The sequence below is a fragment of the Lynx rufus genome, unplaced genomic scaffold, assembly GCF_022079265.1.
Source record: "Lynx rufus isolate CCGP_SWC_20201006 ecotype Redwood Valley unplaced genomic scaffold, mLynRuf1.p SCAF_1, whole genome shotgun sequence".
Taxonomy (NCBI): domain Eukaryota; kingdom Metazoa; phylum Chordata; class Mammalia; order Carnivora; family Felidae; genus Lynx; species Lynx rufus.
The window spans coordinates 17,260,667-17,278,991 of NW_025814823.1; the positions used below are offsets into that span (position 1 = coordinate 17,260,667).

At 41.0% G+C, this 18,325-nt stretch overlaps 1 protein-coding gene across 1 annotated transcript in view; it reads left to right on the top strand.

Annotated features, from left to right (window-relative positions):
* The window catches only part of FREM2 (FRAS1 related extracellular matrix 2), a 164,087-nt gene that overhangs the window by 80,666 nt on the left and 65,096 nt on the right, over positions 1-18,325 (top strand). Inside the window, exons 4-6 of the mRNA XM_047077382.1 lie at positions 512-742; positions 14,674-14,799; positions 15,915-16,166. Of these exons, the coding sequence (XP_046933338.1) occupies positions 512-742; positions 14,674-14,799; positions 15,915-16,166 (609 nt within the window). The remainder of the gene's footprint in view (positions 1-511; positions 743-14,673; positions 14,800-15,914; positions 16,167-18,325) is intronic.

The following is an 18,325-nucleotide window of genomic DNA, read 5'->3' on the forward strand; positions in this document are numbered from 1 at the left end:
TTCATGAGTTCGAGCCCCGCATCGGGCTCTGTGCGGACAGCTCAGAGTCTAGAGCCTGCTTCGGATTCTGTGTCTCCCTCTCTCTTTCTGCCTCTCCCCCACTCATGCTCTGTCTGTCTGTCTCTCTCTCTCTCAAAAATAAACAAACATTAAAAAAAATTTAAAAAGTGAAGAGCTTTTAAGACTGAATGAACTGTAGGAATAAGAATATTTGCAACATGAATATTAATTGAGTGAGTCTTGCTTTACAAGAGGTTCTAACACAAACACAGTTCAAAGAATATATAGCAAAACCATCATGAGGTAAGAATAGAACAGAATCATGAACCCCCAATACCTACAGTAGAACCCTTTTACTGTGGCACCTGTACCCCAATCGTCCAGCTCGTGGAATCAAAGCTGGACGTAGTGGCAGGCAGAATAAATAACACACAAAAGGTTAACGACAAGGCAAACTTTAATAATCCAATTAAAAATGAAGCTAAGAAAATGATACCATGTGTTTGTGCAGGTATCGGCACAAGAGATGGGACTGCAGAAAAAGACAAAGACTTCAAGGGCAAAGCACAGAGACAAGTGCAGTTCAACCCAGGCCAGACCAGGGCCACCTGGAGAGTGCGCATCATGAGCGATGGAGAACACGAGCAGTCGGAGACCTTCCAGGTGGTTCTCTCAGAGCCTGTGCTGGCTGCTCTGGAATTCCCTGCAGTGACCACGGTGGAGATTGTTGACCCTGGAGATGGTGAGAGCTGCCGACTTGTTTGTCTCGTCGCTGTTGGGTTTTTAATGACGAAATACCTTATAAAGGAAGTTTTAAATTCAGTGTGTGGACTTTCTATGGGGAGAATGTTCTAGACTAATAGTTTCATATTCTCACGTATGCTGATGGGAGAGGGAAGCCAAAAACTAATAAGGGAAGCTATATCATTTCAAGTAAATGAACTACGTAAGCTCATATGAATTATCAGCATGTTCTTTCTCTTACTGTACTTCTGTTCTTTCGAATCAGTATTGCTCGTCTCATTTTTCTTGAATTAATTCATTACTTTTTAAAGTCTTTTAAATGTCTTTTAAAGTGTCCTTTAAACAAAGAGTTTAAGAAACAGACCATTTGGGATTAATTTGTTCCCCACGTTCCACTTGATTGTTCAAGTGTTAGAATTTTTATCAGCCAACAGTTTTCACTTGGCTGTGCGCCTCCACATTTGTTACATAAAACCCACCAGACCTATCGCCGCTCTTTGGCGAATCATGTCTTAAATCACTCCTCTTAATTTCTGTTAGATTATGCTTTTTTTGTGAGTGCACACCTTTGGCTGATGTTGGTAAAAGTGAACCTCACTGCTTTCATGTGTAATTTGACCTATTCCCTCCCCGTTGCCATCCTTCTAAGTGCTAGCTTGTCTCCGTGCAGTCAGGAAAGGAAAAAAAAAGAAAAAGACAGAAAAAGAAAAAGAAAGAAAGAAAGAAAAAGGTTGAATGGCTTTCTGAGGGCTGGCATTTATTCAAAGGTTGGAGAGAGTCTTCTCAAGCTGAAATCCTGTCAGAAGCCAGACGTGACTTTCTTTTTAACTGCCAGCCTACTTTATTTTGTCAGAAAACTCTTAAATTTTCTCTGAAGATACAATCTACTGAGTACCTGAAATGGAGACCTGTGTGGAAATCTCTGGGTTAAAAGACTGAACCTAATTAGAGAGAGAGCAGAAGAGAACTGGGCTTGGGGTCTGTTTGTTTAACATCTCTCTTTTAGTTAAATATGAAGTTCAATTATGCTTCTAATTCCTTTAAAGAACAGTTGGCATTTAATTACATTTAGTTTTATCTGCATTATCTAGGAATGAATAATTAAAGTTTCTTCGAGTCTTAAGTCTTGAATAAGTGGTAGCATAATAAAGCTTCTCTCTTTTGAACCAGCCCATGGCAGCTTTAATACACATGAACTGGCCCATCAGTTAGAGTTTGTTTGAAGCCATTTCTTTCTTTCTTCATTTTTTTTAAGTAAGCTCTAGGTGCAATGTGGGGCTTGAACTCACAACCCTGAAACCAAGAGTCACATGTTCTACCCTCTAAGCCAGCCAGGCACCCCTGAAGCCATTTTTTGATACTTTATTTGCCAGTTGGTATAATTGTCATTGTTTACCTTAAGGAATAAGTCACTTAAACTCATCCGTCCCTTTCTATTTCTCAGAATAGGGTAACACTCTATACTCTGTACCCATAGTAGATCTGAGAAGTGGAATATTAAAATACGTACATACAACACACACACACACACACACACACACACAACTTTGCCATAATGTCATTTAATGTAATGGTCATCAAAGTTGTTATAGAATTTTCTAGATGACATTCAGCCCTAGTCATTCCAGGCCATGATCATTCCTATGATAACTGACAAGTGTCTCATAACGCCTGGTATATTCCATGTCTTGTTGAAGACCATTGGTCTTAAAGTTATAAGATCTGAGTTTGATTCCCAGTTCTACCATTTCTAGTTTTATGACCTTAATCAAATCAAACACCTTTTCTTAAGATTTAGTTTCCTAATGCACAAAATAAGAAAAATTAATGCGTCTCATGTTGCATCATTCTTGTGAAAGAATTCTATAAAACATAAACACAATACTACTGTTGTTATTTCTAGTATCACAAATAACATTGTTAGATTTCATCTTAAGAGATTAAAGAGCCCTTGTTCCCCACCATTAAAGGGTCACTCTCCCTACCATTTCAAAATTTTGACTGTTTCTTCCTACACTCTCTTGTAACTCTTCACATAGAAATTTGCTAGCCCTAGGAACTATTATGCCTCTAACCTTCCCCTCTATGTATTAGTTCTAGGTCGTGTTATGAGATTCTATTTTGCATGCATTCAAAATGTGTTCAGCTCGTATGTGTGCTGGCTACAGCGCTATGTGTTAGGGATGCAAAGATAATAGGATAGAAATCTTTCTGTCGAAGAGCCTATGGTCTAATGGGAAAGAGAGCCCTACCAATAAATGATTGCAATAGAATGTGATGTGATGCAATAAAGTATAAACGAAGTGTTATGGCAGCAAGAAAAGGAAATAACCACCACTGCTTCATTTTAGTCTGGAAATTGTTTGTTTACTAGCCAGTTAATAAAAGAGCTTTTCCCAGTTCCTCACTTACCCATAACAGCTACAGATAATGATAATAATTGAAATTCATCACATACTCACTACCGACAAACAGCACAATTAACACATTTTATATACATTCTTTCACTCCCTATCACCTCCATACTTGTAGACCTATGCACCATTTTAGGCATTTTACTTGGTTTTTATAGAATGCTCTCAATTTTACATGTGACAAATTTTAGAATACTTGCTCCCATGTTTTGTGACAAAACAAACAAAACAAACAACTTACTAACATAAACTCTCTCTTTCTACACACACACACACACACACACACAAGCATATACGTACATACATCCTGAATTCTCACATGTTCATAATTATACTCTTATAATACTCTATCCATTTATATTTTTTAACTTACATAGTTGTGATTTAGGTAAAGATTTTAAATGACTCTGCATTAAAAAAAAATATTTTAATGTTTTATTCTTGAGAGAGACAGACAGAGCATGAGCGAGGGAGGGGCAGAGTGAGAGAGGGACACAGAATCCAAAGCAGACTCCAGGCTCTGAGTTGTCAGCACAGAGCCTGACGTGGGGCTCAAACTCAACGAGCCGTGAGATCATGACCTGGGCCGAAGTCGGACGCTCAACAGACTGAGCCACCCAGGCACCCCTGACTATGCGTTTTATTCAATACATGAGTATCTACATCTACTGTGAGATATGACATACACTTAAGTAGTTACTTATCTAGCCTCAAGTACTATTCAGTACCCATATGGATGTTCTGTAATATGTCTCATGTCTCCAGATGTTTTGAATGTCTGGCTGGGAACACATGGTTCCAAGAACACAGCCTGGTTTCTGGCTGGAAAACCAAGCTCTATGATCAATAGAAATGACCATTCTCTAAGGAGTGGGTCCAGTCACTATGTCTTCCTGCATCCTGTGTGCAAGAAGGCAGCCTGCCTCAAAGGGCAGTCACCACTGGGAGCAAGTGCACCCCATTCCTCATCCCTGGACACCCTGGGTGGCCATGAATAGAAGGGAGCTAACCTCCTACAGTTCACATGCAAATCTCATTGCCATGTTGGTACTTGCCCTGCCAGTGAGAGAGGGGCCATGCAGGAACAGCTCAACTGTCAGATGGGACTTCAGAAGCCCACATTTTTGTCTAGAACATATTTTTTGAGATCTTTTTTCAGTTTTTTTAAAAGTTTATTTATTTTGAGAGAAAGAAAGAGAACCAGCGACAGTGGGGAAGGGCAGAATGAGAGAGGGAGAGAGAGAATCCCAAGCAGGCTGCATGCTGTTAGCCACGAGCCTGATGTGGGGCTCAATCCCACAAACCATAAGATCATGACCCGAACTGAAACCAAGAGTTGGATGCTTAACCGACTGAGCTACTCAGGCACCCCTAGAACAGACATATTTTGTCGCATGAAAAAAGAGGACTGAAAATGGAGAACTTTTCCTTCTACTTAACAAAGTGCTATGGGCGCACAAAAGAGGGACACACCATTCTGCCATGATTGTAGGGATCAATAGCTTTCTAGACAAATGGGGTCATTTAGTCATTTATTGAGTAAATCAGTCAATTCAATGTCCTCAAAAATTGAAGTCTGCGATACAAAGAGGAACACTAGAATAAGAAGAAAACAGACTGCTAAACAGAGATGTTAATCTCTCTTTGGCATACTTCCCTTGTCCCAGGTTCTTGTGGCCTTGGAGGCACTCCCATGGAAAATCTGCTCTTATTGTCAAGATTTTTACCTTACTTTTCAGTTGTCTATCACTGTTATCTTTCCTTGTTTCAGTATGATTCCACAGTCTTCATCCTTTACAGATGCAGTTCCAGTTGGGATGGGTTTAAAAAAATTTTTTTAATATCTATTAATTTTTGAGAGAGAGAGAGAGAGAGAGAGCAAGCAGGGGAGGGGTAGAGAGAGGAGACACAGAATCCAAAGGAGGCTCCAGGCTCTGAGCTGTTAGCACAGAGTCTGACGCAGGGCTTGAACTCACAGACTGCGAGATCATGACTTGAGCCAAAGTCAGACGCTTACTCGATTGAGGCACCCAGGAGCCCCGGGAGGGGTTTTAAACTGCATAAACCATTTAACTTGTTGTCTGGATGAGGAACCTGAGAAATAGTGCCATCCTTAAATCTCTGCCTCAATCGACCACTTGGTCCATTGGTTGTCTTTAGCGTTGTCAGAGATGGGTGAGATTACCCTTTATCTGAGGGCGGTAACAATTAGCTGTGGTGGAAAGCCTCTGCCACGAGGCTGGACTGAATCAACAGCAGACAGCAGATGGCCATAAGACAAGAAGGGCTTTGAAGAAATTTCGGGTCACTGTTACTCCTTCTGCCCTTTTTTTCTAACCTAACCCAGAGAATTCCAAAAGGATTATTCCATAGGCCAAGGGTAAGATAGTAATCACAATGCCAATCTCTACCATATTTGAATATCCACGGTTGAGCCAGACCCTGCATTAGGAGCTGGGCAATCATATCTCATGTAAACCTGTGATTGATATGTCAATTTCCAAATCGGATCTCTGAGGCTCAAAGAATGTATTTCCGCAAAGTCCTCTGCTAATAAGTGCCAGAGCCAGTGCTTGAATATATATAGGTTTTTTTCTACGAAGCCCTTCTCTCTATTCTCTGAGTTTTACAGTCTTCTGTCATTTCTTGTGACTGAAAAGAAATAATATCCTAATTAAACCACGTGCTTTGCCAACAGCAGCATTGTCTCACCCATTCTTGTATATAAAACCAACAAACAGACCCAAGAACAAAGTGATTCCTTCTCTTCTTATTCTATTAATTTTCCCTTTATATATCAAGCCAAAAATATATTAGTATAGGTGAACAAAACCAAGTATTCTAGGAAGATAATCAAGACTGCTTCAGCATTATGTATCTGTACGTTCAACAGCTGTTTATTGAGTTTTTGCTACATGCCAGGAATTCTGCTAAGAGGTAGGGATGCGGGTGCTACAGTGAAGAAGGCATACTAATTTTGAAAGGGTATCATTAGGTGATTACACTCCACAAAATTGTTATAACTAACAATGTACAATGTTATGTGCTGTGATAAAGGAACAATCAGCACCCACAGGAGAAGCCTGAAAGAAGATTCTCGATTTCCTGTTTATTCGGTTCCCTAACTGTCAGACATAACACCATTTCTTCTCACTCTGAGAAGCATGTAGATATTAATTAACATTAAGCATTTTCATTTCTGTTAAGAGGAAAATAGGTAAGAGCTAAAACTTATTTTATATTAAGATCCCATTCCTTTTTTACCTTGTATAATTTCTAACCAGAGTAAATTAGTTTTTTGTACTTTACTAGGAGACTACAACCTCAGATATAGGTATTCGAGTACAGATACTGAACATAGATGTCTAAAGTCCCTAAGTATTTCGTGCAATTATTTACTATGTACATACTTGAAGTATCTGCAAACTTCTGATTGAAAGGGGCTCATTCTGATACCTTTATGATACCAAAAATCAACCATGAACCTAGGGAATTAAACATTTGATCTGTGTAATCATTTTCTGTATGACGAGATTAGGTTAATTCTGTATAATATACAGTAGAGAATAAACATACCATTCCAAAGAAAAGTAGAACTTTTATGTCAAGAATGCTAATCTTATTGGCTACAAAGAAAAGGCAAACTTTTGTGTGCTGAGTGAGCCAACCCGTTTCATGCAGTAGAATTCAGATGACATAGGCTGTAACATGAAACACAAACATTAATTATTCTTTCTAAAAGTTTGTACTGTTGTCACAGTTGACATAGGGAGATCATTGGCTAGCCAAATTTGAAGGTCCAGAATTAATGAAATGGTAATCCACGGCAGCTATGACACCAAAATAAGAAAGAAGCATGAAAAAATTCAATTTCAGTGAGAGTGGAAGTTTTTTTTTTTTTCCTTTTTGAATCCTATTGCCGTGAAGCACGGGTCATTGTCTTAAGAGAAGCAAACAATTTGAAATACCGGCTAAAATTACAGCACACATCTGTACATTTCTGGCACCAAAAGGTAGATATGAAAAAAGGTGGTGTAAAATAAAGCCATTGTAGGGTTGTAAAACTTCCTGAAAGTTTCTACATTCACAAAATAAAAACTTTTAACGATATGCACAAAGATTACCCTAAGATTCACTCTTACCTACTTTTGCCTAGTGCTAAAGGATAATTTTTGGATCTCACAGCATCCTGATATGAGCTTGTAATACTTACTATCATGTGGGGTGCCTGGGTGGCTCAGTCAGTTGAGCGCCTGACCAGCTCATGTCACGATCTCACGGTTCCTGAGTTCGAGCCCCACGTGGGCTCACTGCTGTCACCGCAGACCCCACTTCTGATCTTCTGTCCCCCCTCTCCCTCCTCACTCGTGCTCTGTCTCTCAAAAATAAATAATAAAGAACATTAAAAAAAAAACCCTTCCATTAAAAAAACACTTGTAAGCATGTTATTTAGATGTTTTCATTACTCTCATTTGTGTCTTTTTCAAGTCCCTGTTGAATTAACCTGTACTAATTACTATGTCTGTTTGAGAGTGAAAAACAGACCGTAGAAATCTAAGAGAGCTGTCCAAGATCAAACGTATCAGGGACAGACTTCCTACTCAGTGCCACTTGTCGAGCAGGCTGAGGACAGCATGGTAGCCTGAGGAGGTACCGGAATATCTTCTGTGTTACTTTTGAATGTTCCAGACTTTCTAAAGACAACACTCAGTGCCTTTGTCCATGCACTGCCTTTGCTTTCTCTGTTCTATTGTAACAGAGATTTTTAGAAGATAATTTGTTCCATCTTGGTTTTAGTAGAATCTGTTTTTGTTTTTTTTTTAATCTGTTCAGTATAATTGAGAAAAGACTGGCATGAACAGTAGCTTTCAAATGTAACTACAACTATTTTATTTCTGAGAACAAAAGTCATTTTTGGCCAAAGTTACAGCACAGTCAAACCTAAAAGTAAAAACTGTAATTGCAGATCAAAGCACTCGTTACAATCGAGTTGCAGTGACTAATGACGAATGCATTCACTTTACTCAGCTTCATCTTTGCACTTACAGAATAATGAAACCAATCTGAAACTATAAAAGTAACACATGTTCATTGTCAAGAATTCTGAAAGATTTAAAGAAGTGAAAGCCAGGGGTGCCTGGGTGGCACAGTCGGTTAAGCATCTGACTCTTGATCTCAGTTCAGGTCGTGATCTCACGGTTCATGTGTTCGAGTCCCACAGGGGGCTGATGGTGTGGAGCCTGCTTGGGATTCTCTCTGTTCCTCTCTCTGCCCCTCCCCTGCTCACGTGTAGCCTCTCTCTCTCTCTCCCCCCCCAAAATAAATAAGTAAACATTAAAAAAATTTTTAAGAAAAGGAAATAAAAGTCACTCATAGATCTACTACATGGGAAAGCCAGTGTTAAGGGTTAGAGAGGATGACCCTGTAGTCATTTTTGTCTACGTATCTCTATTTACTTAGCAGAGTTTACTATTTCTATAATACCGCTCTTGCTTTGTCTTTCAAAGAACACCCTCCGAGAGACTGCTATGGTTTCCATCTAATGGGCTAGTTGGGATCTGACATATGATATGCTGCTATATTACATAATACAGGTGTTATATTCCTAAGCATATTATTGTACATTTATACGTGTAACTTGTATAATACTTCTGTAACTTTGTCAGTATGACCATCATGCAGATTTTGTTGCTTACATAACACTTTTATAAGTTTATATATAGAATTCTATGAATACATTAGATGTCTAAACAAATTTTCAAATACTTGTTTTTAGCTTCCTTTGTTCTGCTTCTGCTGTCCCCACCAGCTTTTTAGCAGTAATTTATGTCTCTTATAAGCTCAGTTGGGCCTTCTGGCATAAGTCCAGCTGCCGGCCGTTCCGAGCGCTCTTCTTTTACAAGTGGATCATAGCAGTTACTATCTTGGGCTTTGCGATGGACTTCTTGGGTTCAAATATGGGTATCACTACCTACCAGCCTAAGCTTCGGCCGGTTTTGAACCTCTGTGTGCCTCATGTCCTCAGAGATAAAATGGCAATCATAATAGTTCTTATGTGAAAGATTGTTGCCAGGATAAAACTAGCCGATATGTGTGAAGTGTTTGATGTTTGTTTATTTCTAAGAGAAAAAGAGAGACAGTGTGCAAGCGGGGGAGGGGCACAGAGAGAGAGGGAGACACAGAATCTGAAGCAGGCTCCAGGCTCTGAGCTGTCAGCACAGAACCCGACGCGGGGCTCGAACTCACGAACTGTGAGATCATGACCTGAGCTTAAGTCGGCACGCTTCACCGACTGAGCCACCCAGGCATCCCTCATGTAAAGTGTTTAGAATAGGGCTTTGCAAATAGTTAAGAATCCCATACATATGAGCTAATAATTTTTAAGGCTGATAAAAAACAAATGCCACTTTCAGGGGTTTTAAAAAGTTATGCTTACTTGAGGCAGTCTGTGTATAAGCTCTCCTGTATATATAAAATGAAGTTGAAAAATGATATGAACTGGAAAAACCTAGCAGGAAAGCCTTTCCTCATCTCGCCTTTTCCAGTTTCTCCCATAGATGCACATTTCTGCCCACATTAGGTCAACGAAAGACCTAAATGTGGTGCTGGACCCGTTTACCCTCTTTCAGACCAAGTGTAGGAGTGAGTTTCAGAGCTAAAAGCAAGCTCTGGACACCTGGAGGGAGAGAGAGAGAGAGAGATAGAGAAAGAGAGAAAGAGAGATCTTCCTATTCTTATAAAGAAACTAATCCCAAAATGAGGGCCCCTCCCTCATGACCTCATCTAAACCTAATTACTTCCCAACTGTCCCCACCTCCATATATCATCACTTTGAGGGTTAGGACTTCGATGCATAAATTTTGAGGGACACATTCAGTCCACAGCAAACTTTAATAAAGAAACAAAACTGGGGCCCCTGGGTGGCTCAGCCGGTTAAGCGTCCAACTCTTGATTTTGGCTTAGGTCGTGATCTCATGGTTGTGAGATGAGCCCTGAGTTGAGCTCCACACTGGTGGAGTCGGCTTGTGGTTTTCTCTCTCCCTCTCCCTCTGCCCTCCCCCACTCACTTTCTCCCCCGACCCCCAACAAAGAAACCAAACTTTCTGTAATATTTCTACGAATGCCATTGGAGTAAATGACCTGAGGACTGCCAAAACCTAGGTGGTACCAGACTTAATTTCCATGAAAAGAAACTCATTGGAACTCATTGAAGACCCGACTTGAATATTTCATGGCACCTTGTGTATTTTTTCTAATGAAGCGCTATGATAATTTCTATATTGAAATTTTATGTTTGGTAAAATCCCACTTCATACTAGTAGGAATAATTTTGCCCTTAAAAAAACTCCTCTTATAAATAAACAAGATATTTCTCTAGATGTCACTCTGTTCCCATTTACAGCAAACATTTTTAAGTGTCTGTGCCTGCTGTCTTCTCAGTTTCTCTCCTCCAATTCCTTCAGGCTTTTGTCCCCTCCACTCCACTGAAACAGTTCTTATAAAGGTAACCAGTAATTTCCCTTTGCTAAATCCAATGATCGATTCTCAGCTTTCTTGACTTGTCAGCAACACTTGAGACATTTGATTGTTCTCTGGTTTTTTTTTTTATGTTTTTTATTTATTTTTGACAGAGAGAGAGAGAGAGAGAGAGACAGAACACGAGTGGGGGAGGGGCAGAGAGAGAGGGAGACTGAATCTGAAGCAGGCTCCAGGCTCTGAGCTGTCAGCACAGAGCCCGATGCGGGGCTAGAACTCATGAACCACAATATCATGACCTGAGCTGAAGTCTGAAGCTTTACCGACAGAGCCACCCAGAGGCCCTTTCATTCCCTGTTTCTGAAAACACTTTTTGCACTTGACCTCCAGTATCCACACACTCCCTCGCTTGTTCTCATCCCTGGGACCCCTCCTCAGCCTCCTTTGCTCAGCCTTCCTTATCTCCCTGACCTCCAACTGCCCCGAGGTTAGTGCTTGGATCCATTGTCTTCTTTATCTACAATCCCTCCCTAACTGATTTTATTCTGACTCAGACTTGACCTACAGCAAAATGCTGGTGCCTCGCACTTTTCTATTTTTCTATTTCCGATCTGGACCTGTCCACTGAAATCCAGGATTGTATGCTCAGCTGGCTCGTTTGACATCTCAGCTAAAATTCAGACCTCAATTTTAATATGCCCAAAATGAAACTCCTGATCTGCGCCCCACATCTGATTCTCCTGCAGTCTCTATAAACAGCAATGTCATCTTTCTGGCCGGTCAAGATAGCAAAGCTTGGAATCACCCTTGACTCCTCTGCTCTCTCACGTACCACATCTGATCCGTCAGAAAATTCTTTTGGCTCTTCCTTTGTATGTCCTGCACGCAGCCGTGTTATCCCAGCTCCACTGCCGCCGCCTGGTCGTCTGCTGTGATCTCTCTCCTAGACGGCTGCAAAGCCTAACCGAGCTCCTGGCCAGCTTCCTGGGCCCTCAGTGTCTCTTTATCTCACAGCAGCCAAAAATAACGTCCTTAAGATATGTCAGCTTACAGCATCCCCATGTTTAAAGCCTTCTCATGCTTTTATATTGAGAGCTGGATGGGTGTACCCAGAGACAACGGACAGACCACGTATTAAAATACAACTCTGACCCACAGCCTACAGCAACTGGGAAGCCAAACCACAGCCTCTGTCCGTAGCAGTCAGCCCCAGATGGTCAAAATTTGATCAACAACTGACAGCTTCCTTCATTTCGCCCTCATTTTCAACTTAAGACCGACCAGAGAAACCGGATGTGCAGCCCTAACTAGTCACATAGGATGCCCCGCTTCTAGTTAGCCTGCCCACCGCTCCCCTGTACCCACAGCCTCCAGCCAGGGCGCCCCTGCAGCCTTCCCTTGTTCCCGCTATGCAGTTTTCTCACCCCTCGGCCTGCCTTTGAGTCTCTGCTAAAGACAAGTGATAGTGGCCGACTCCTTTGCTATGGCGCAGCGAATAAATGGCCTGTGCTTGTTTTCATCCCGTTGGTTGGTCTTTGATTATTTACACAATATTTCACTCCCAGTAAGACCCGACATCCTCCCAACGATCCTGAAGTGCCAAGTGATCTTCCCGGCACCCACCCCGTCACTGCTGCTGTGGTCCCATGTCCTGCCTTCTCTTTTTTACCCCGCTTACTCAAACCACATTGGCCTCCTGGCCATTCCTCGTGCACACCTGGCACACCCAGGCCTGAAGCCCTTTTCACTTGTTCACTCCTTTGCCGAGAATTCTCTTCTCTAAACTATGTATGTAAGGCATCTCATTACCACCTTGAAGTCTCATCTCAAATGTGACTCTGTCACAGATGCTTTCCCATATAACACAGGCCGACCGTGGCACATTCCCCTGCCTTAGCCCCTGTCCCCTTCAGCACACTCTATTTTCTTCACACAACTCATTACCTCCTGGCATACTACATATTCTTGTATATTTGTTTATTTTTTCCTCTTTCCCAACCCCAAATAAAATGAAAACTCCGTAAGATCAGGAATCTTGTCTTCTTCCATATCCCCTCTGCCTAGTAGGAATGTCTGGCAAGTAAAAGTCACCCAACCAATGTTTGATAAAAGAACAATTAGTTATAAGACCTTATATATCCACCCATCATTTTTTTAGTGGTACCATTTTTTAAATTGGTGTATCAGTGAGAATCTCAGAAGAAATAAACCACATGCTCATTTTTTTTAATGTTTATTTTTGAGAAAGAGAGAGAGAGAGGGAGAGAGAGACAGAGTAAGTGGGGGAGGAGCAGAGAGAAAGAAGGAGACACAGAATCTGAAGCAGTCTCCAGGCTCTGAGCTGTCAGCACAGAGCCTGACGCGGGGCTTGAACTCACAGACCACAAGATCGTGACCTGAGCCGAAGTCAGATGCTCAACTGACTGAGCCACCCAGGCACCCCCACATACTCATTTTTTTTTTATGTAATAGCTTAAATTAAATTAAGTAATTTTAAAAGAATGTAATAATATGACTATTTACAACATTGAGGTCAAAGATTAGGAAACCACCAGGCATGGTAAAGTGCCCCAAGGAATAAGAGTGGGCACCATTACCACCTCTAGGCCTGAGGGAAAGGGAAGAAGACGTTAGCTGAGCCCAGAGAGTGAGCTAGAGAGTTCAGCGGGCACCATGACCTTTACTTGGGGGAAGGGGTGCGGTCAGCCCTGAACCCTGAGGGAGCCAGGGGAATGAATGCCACAGACCCCATTCTGCTCTTGACCTCCAAGTCCTGCCTGTGCTTCCCTTTGGCTGACCCAACTGGAAGCCAGAGCACAAGGGAAACCTTTGATGTGGTTCACAGTAGTCAGCTCCTGGGGGACGGGGCAGGGTGGAGAGGACGGAACACGGACCTCGAGCGGCCTGTGTCTCCTGTTCCAGTGGTCTTTTATAATCATGAAAAGCAAAGTGGCTTACTGTTTTAAAAATAACCATGAAGCGTTTTTTTTATGTGTTTGTGAGACTTTCAGTGAAACAGACTCCCAGTCAAATACCAAAGTATCTGTTAGGAGTTATCATGTCAAATTATTGAACTAAATGTCATCCTGAACTAAACATAGCTTCACATTGAACTGTATTTTCAACAATTTAATTATGTCATTCTGTTATTTAGTGTGCCTTTCAACTACCTTAAAAATGAATCATTTAGACTTATTATAAAAATATAATATTGTATACTCTGCATTGTTATTTGTCTAGGAGAGGAAGAAAACCACACGTATGGTCCTTATAGCTGATAAATAGACTTGAGACAAAAAGAGTACTAGAGTTGGGGGGCCTGAGTGGCTCAGTCGATTAAGCATCCAACTTCCACTCAGCTCATGATCCTGCAGCTCACGGGTTCGAGCCTAGCATCGGGCTCTGTGCTGACAGCTCAAAGTCTGGAGCCTGCTTCAGATTCTTTGTTCTTTCTCTGCCCCTCCCCAGCTCATGCTCTGCCTCTCTCTCTCTCTCTCTCTCAAAAATAAACATTTTTTAAAAAACGTAAAAAAAAAAAGGTACTAGAGTTAGACATTACAAGGTTTGAGTTTTAATTTTGACTTAGGCAGAAAGAGGCCTTTGCAAATAAGTTCAACTCTCTGGTTTCTTCATCTGTAAAGTACGAGGTAGGACAAGGTGACTTCCAAGGTCTCGTCTGCCTCTAAAATTTGTCTACACCATTGGAAGGTGTTGATCTGTCAAGTGAACAAAGCTGTATTTAAAGGAAGTATGTCAGCAGCATTTATTAATTGAGGAAAAAAGCAATTACCAGAGATTTTTATCTATTTATCTATTTTTGCAATGTTGAGTCTTATTTCGAGGCTAGGAGTTCACTGGCCCAGAGCCTGCATGCTTTATACCTGCTTTTGCCCCCTTTTCTCTTTCCTTCCCTTCACACGGTGGCATTCTCAAAGAATACGCAAGTGGGAAAGTTGACGATTAGAGCAATGTTAATTTGCATAGGATTGCTGAAGTTCAGATAAAAGTAATAGTGACTGTGATTGTGTGTTCTCTCTAGAGTCGACTGTATTTATTCCCCAGTCGGAATACTCCGTTGAAGAAGATGTGGGTGAGCTGTTCATTCCCATCCGAAGAAGTGGAGACGTGAGCCAGGAATTGATGGTGGTCTGTTATACGCAACAAGGTAGCTTGACTTGCCAATGAACTGAACTGTCCCTGCAAAGACATAGAAATAAGCCTCTTTGACATGTTGGAGCCAGAACATTATGCCTTGAGGGGTATGTTTTATTATTCCAGTTTTCATAAAGAAAAAAGCTGCACTTCCCCAGAAGTCTTCCTTCACTGTTACACTTCTGGGGACCTCTTCCAAGAGGGCCTGGAAGGACTGCTGTTACCTATCAAAATACATCTGATTCTTGTGGTTGCTTATCCTAACACTCAAAGCCATTTGGAGTGTAAGAAATTGAAGTCCCCTTTCCCCACCCAGACCTGATCAAGTGGAAGAGGGTTATTTAAAAAAGAGAGAGACAGAGACAAAGAAATGCATACTCAAAAGAAAATCATTGTAAACTAGTTTGAAACTCATTTCAACTGAATTTCAAAATGTTTCTTTTGCTCATTAGTAAGCCTCCTCTGAAAGATGATTTTATGTAATACCAAATTAAAATTAATATATAATATTCATTAATATACTAAATACTTTCCTAGGAAACAGGTAGATTTTTTAAAAATGTAAAAGAAAAGGTCAAAAGGTCATATGCGCAGTTGATATCTGACCATTCATGAAAATTCCCATTAATGTGTGTGTGTGTGTGTGTGTGTGTGTGTGTGTGTATGTGTATGAATTGGAAGATAATAAAGAATAGTGGTCAGAAACACAGACTTCAAGGTCAGCCTTGGGCTCTGGGTCCCAGAGCAAGTGATTTAACCTCTGTAAACCCCAATAGCGTGGTTGAGAGGATTAATCAGGCAATGCATGTAAAGCACTTGGCACTTTGCCTGCACACAGTAAGCATTTGAATAGTAGAAGCTATTATTTTGTAATATTGTGTTGTTCTGACAGACCAGTGGCAGGAAGTAGAGGAGAAAACACTGGAAATGTAATACTCTTTGTATGTTTGAGACCACTGTGAAGGTGACGCGTAATGCTAGAATACCATGTAGGTGCTATGGTAATTTCCAGGGAGGTTCACGTATACAAATTGACCGTGAAGGTGTTGCATGTGAAAATAATCATTTCTGGAAACACGCTTGTGTAATATGTTCTACATAAACACCTTTTGGATTCTCTGTCCCCAGGTACGGCAGACGGAACTGTGCCGACGTCGGTGCTGTCCTACTCAGATTACATATCCAGACCCGAAGACCACACCAGTGTCATCCACTTTGACAGACATGAGCGTGAAAAAACATGTCGCATCGTTGTTATTGACGACTCCCTGTATGAAGAGGAGGAAACATTCCATGTCCTTCTGAGCGTACCCATGGGCGGGAGGATTGGATCAGAATACCCGAGGGCTCAGGTTACAATCGTCCCTGACAAAGATGATGGTAAGTGCTAATTTACTTGAAAGTTATTCCTCCTACCAGGCAGAACAACATCAGGCACAACCTTCTAGACAGAAAAGTAAGAGCGTGAGAGAATTATGCACATTCGTATTATGCTTGGTTTCATAGTGGGACTAAGTTTCAAAGTTGGCCGCATCAATCCATTTGGCTTTCTTGATTTAATGTTTTTAAAAGGCAAAAGTCACACCTATGTACGCTTTCTCCCTCTGTACAGTTTTCTTTTATAATGCTGCTTACTGTTAGGTGATGAAATTTTTCCAGTCTCATGAGGAAGAATGGAAGCGATAATCAATTTAATTTATTTCCTTTTTGTTTGTTTTGTCTTGCTTTTATTTATTTATTTTTTTTAATGTTTATTTTTGAGAGACAGAGAGAGTGCAAGTGGGGAAAGGGGGCAGAGAGAGAAGGAGACACAGAATCTGAAGCAGGCTCCAGGCTCTGAGCTGTCAGCACAGAGCCCGACCCGGGGCTTGAACTCATGAACCATGAGATCATGACCTGAGCTGAAGTCAAAGGCTTAACCGAGTGAGCCACCCAGGTGCCCCTGTTTTGTCTTGCTTTTAAAAGTTTATAGTTTGCAGTATTAATCTCAGTATTTGAACTTGTTTAACAAAGAAACCCGTCAGACAAGGCTGTTAGTAAACAAATAACTTGGGGCACATGGGTGGCTCAGTCAGATAAATGTTTGACTTCGGCTCAGGTCATGATCTCACAGCTTGTGGGTTCTAGCCCCACGTTGGGCTCTGTGCTGACAGCTCAGAGCTTGGAGCCTGCTTCGGATTCAGTGTCTCCGTCTCTCTCTCTGCCCCTCCCCTGCTCACACCCTGTCTGTCTCTCTCTCAAAAAATAAACATTAAATAAATGAATAAAATAAAATAAATGAATAGCTAGAAAGATAATAAACATATAGAAAATAAAATCCCACAGGTAGCTCCCTGCACCAAAAAGGGAGGGTGGGGGGGTTATCTTAGAGGGAAACTCAATTATCATCAAATAATCCTGCTTTTGGAATAGAAAACAGAGAAGATCTTATCGTCCCAGCTCAAGAAATAGTTCGTGCCTTGAGAAAAGAGAACCAGGGGGACGATTGTGAGTAACCTCTTGAGGAACAGAGAGAGCAGCAAACCGAGAGGACCCCCCCCCCCCGCCACCGCCACCCAGTACTTGGAATATTTTTCTCTCCCTCATAGTCGATTAAAGAGGAAGAAGCTGGGTGGATGAATCTTTTGGCTCGGAGAGGAGCTGGAAGAGAGTCAAAATGTTTTCATTCCAAACAACATGAAAACTCAGGAAAAAGATTATAACCTACCAGGGAGGGTCTTTGACAGTTAAGAGACAGTTAAGTTAAAAGGATAGTAACGTGGCTTGTGAGCTTATACTCTGTGCCAAACACAGCCCTGGGTCCTCTGTACATCATCCTCCTGACAATCCCATGAAATAGATCATGTCTTTTTTTTTTTTTTTTAATGAAAACGTTTAAAACCACTAGTGACAAAAATTAGGAATGATTTTATCAAGAGGCATTTGAAGAAAGTGTTGATTCTGCTATCACTTAAATGATGTCCAGTTGCTTTAGCTTATTTGTCTATAAACTAATAAGCAATTCTATTCTGTATTTAAATAAAGTACAGAAATTTTATTTTAAATGATCTTAGAGAAGAAGCCAGGCAGCCAAAACAGAGTTACTAGTCCACACTAAACACCTATCTGCTATCTAGATATTTATCTATTTCTGTTAACGTAGGTAGAAAGATTGTGAGATTTAATTTAGAAATAGTAAATATAATTAACGATTACTTCAGCTCAGTTTGTTTTGTTGGCAAAAAATCTTTCCCATATGGATTTTTGTGGGATGTACATGGGGAAACAATAAAGGTACACAAAGAAACCATTATTTATTAAGTGCCAGGCATTTTCATAGGTACAGAGCTAAATCGTTTCAAGGGTGAAGGGTGATGTCATGATCCCTGTTTACTATGGCAAGACTGAGTCTTAGAGAGGCCAACTGACTCAGGCTAACTTGAATTTACAAAGTTAGTACACTACAAAGTTACTATTGGGGCCCCAAATACAATACATGACTTTTCTACCCTGTCACTGGTATCTAGGGGTGACAAGTTTGTGGAAACCATTGGTACGAT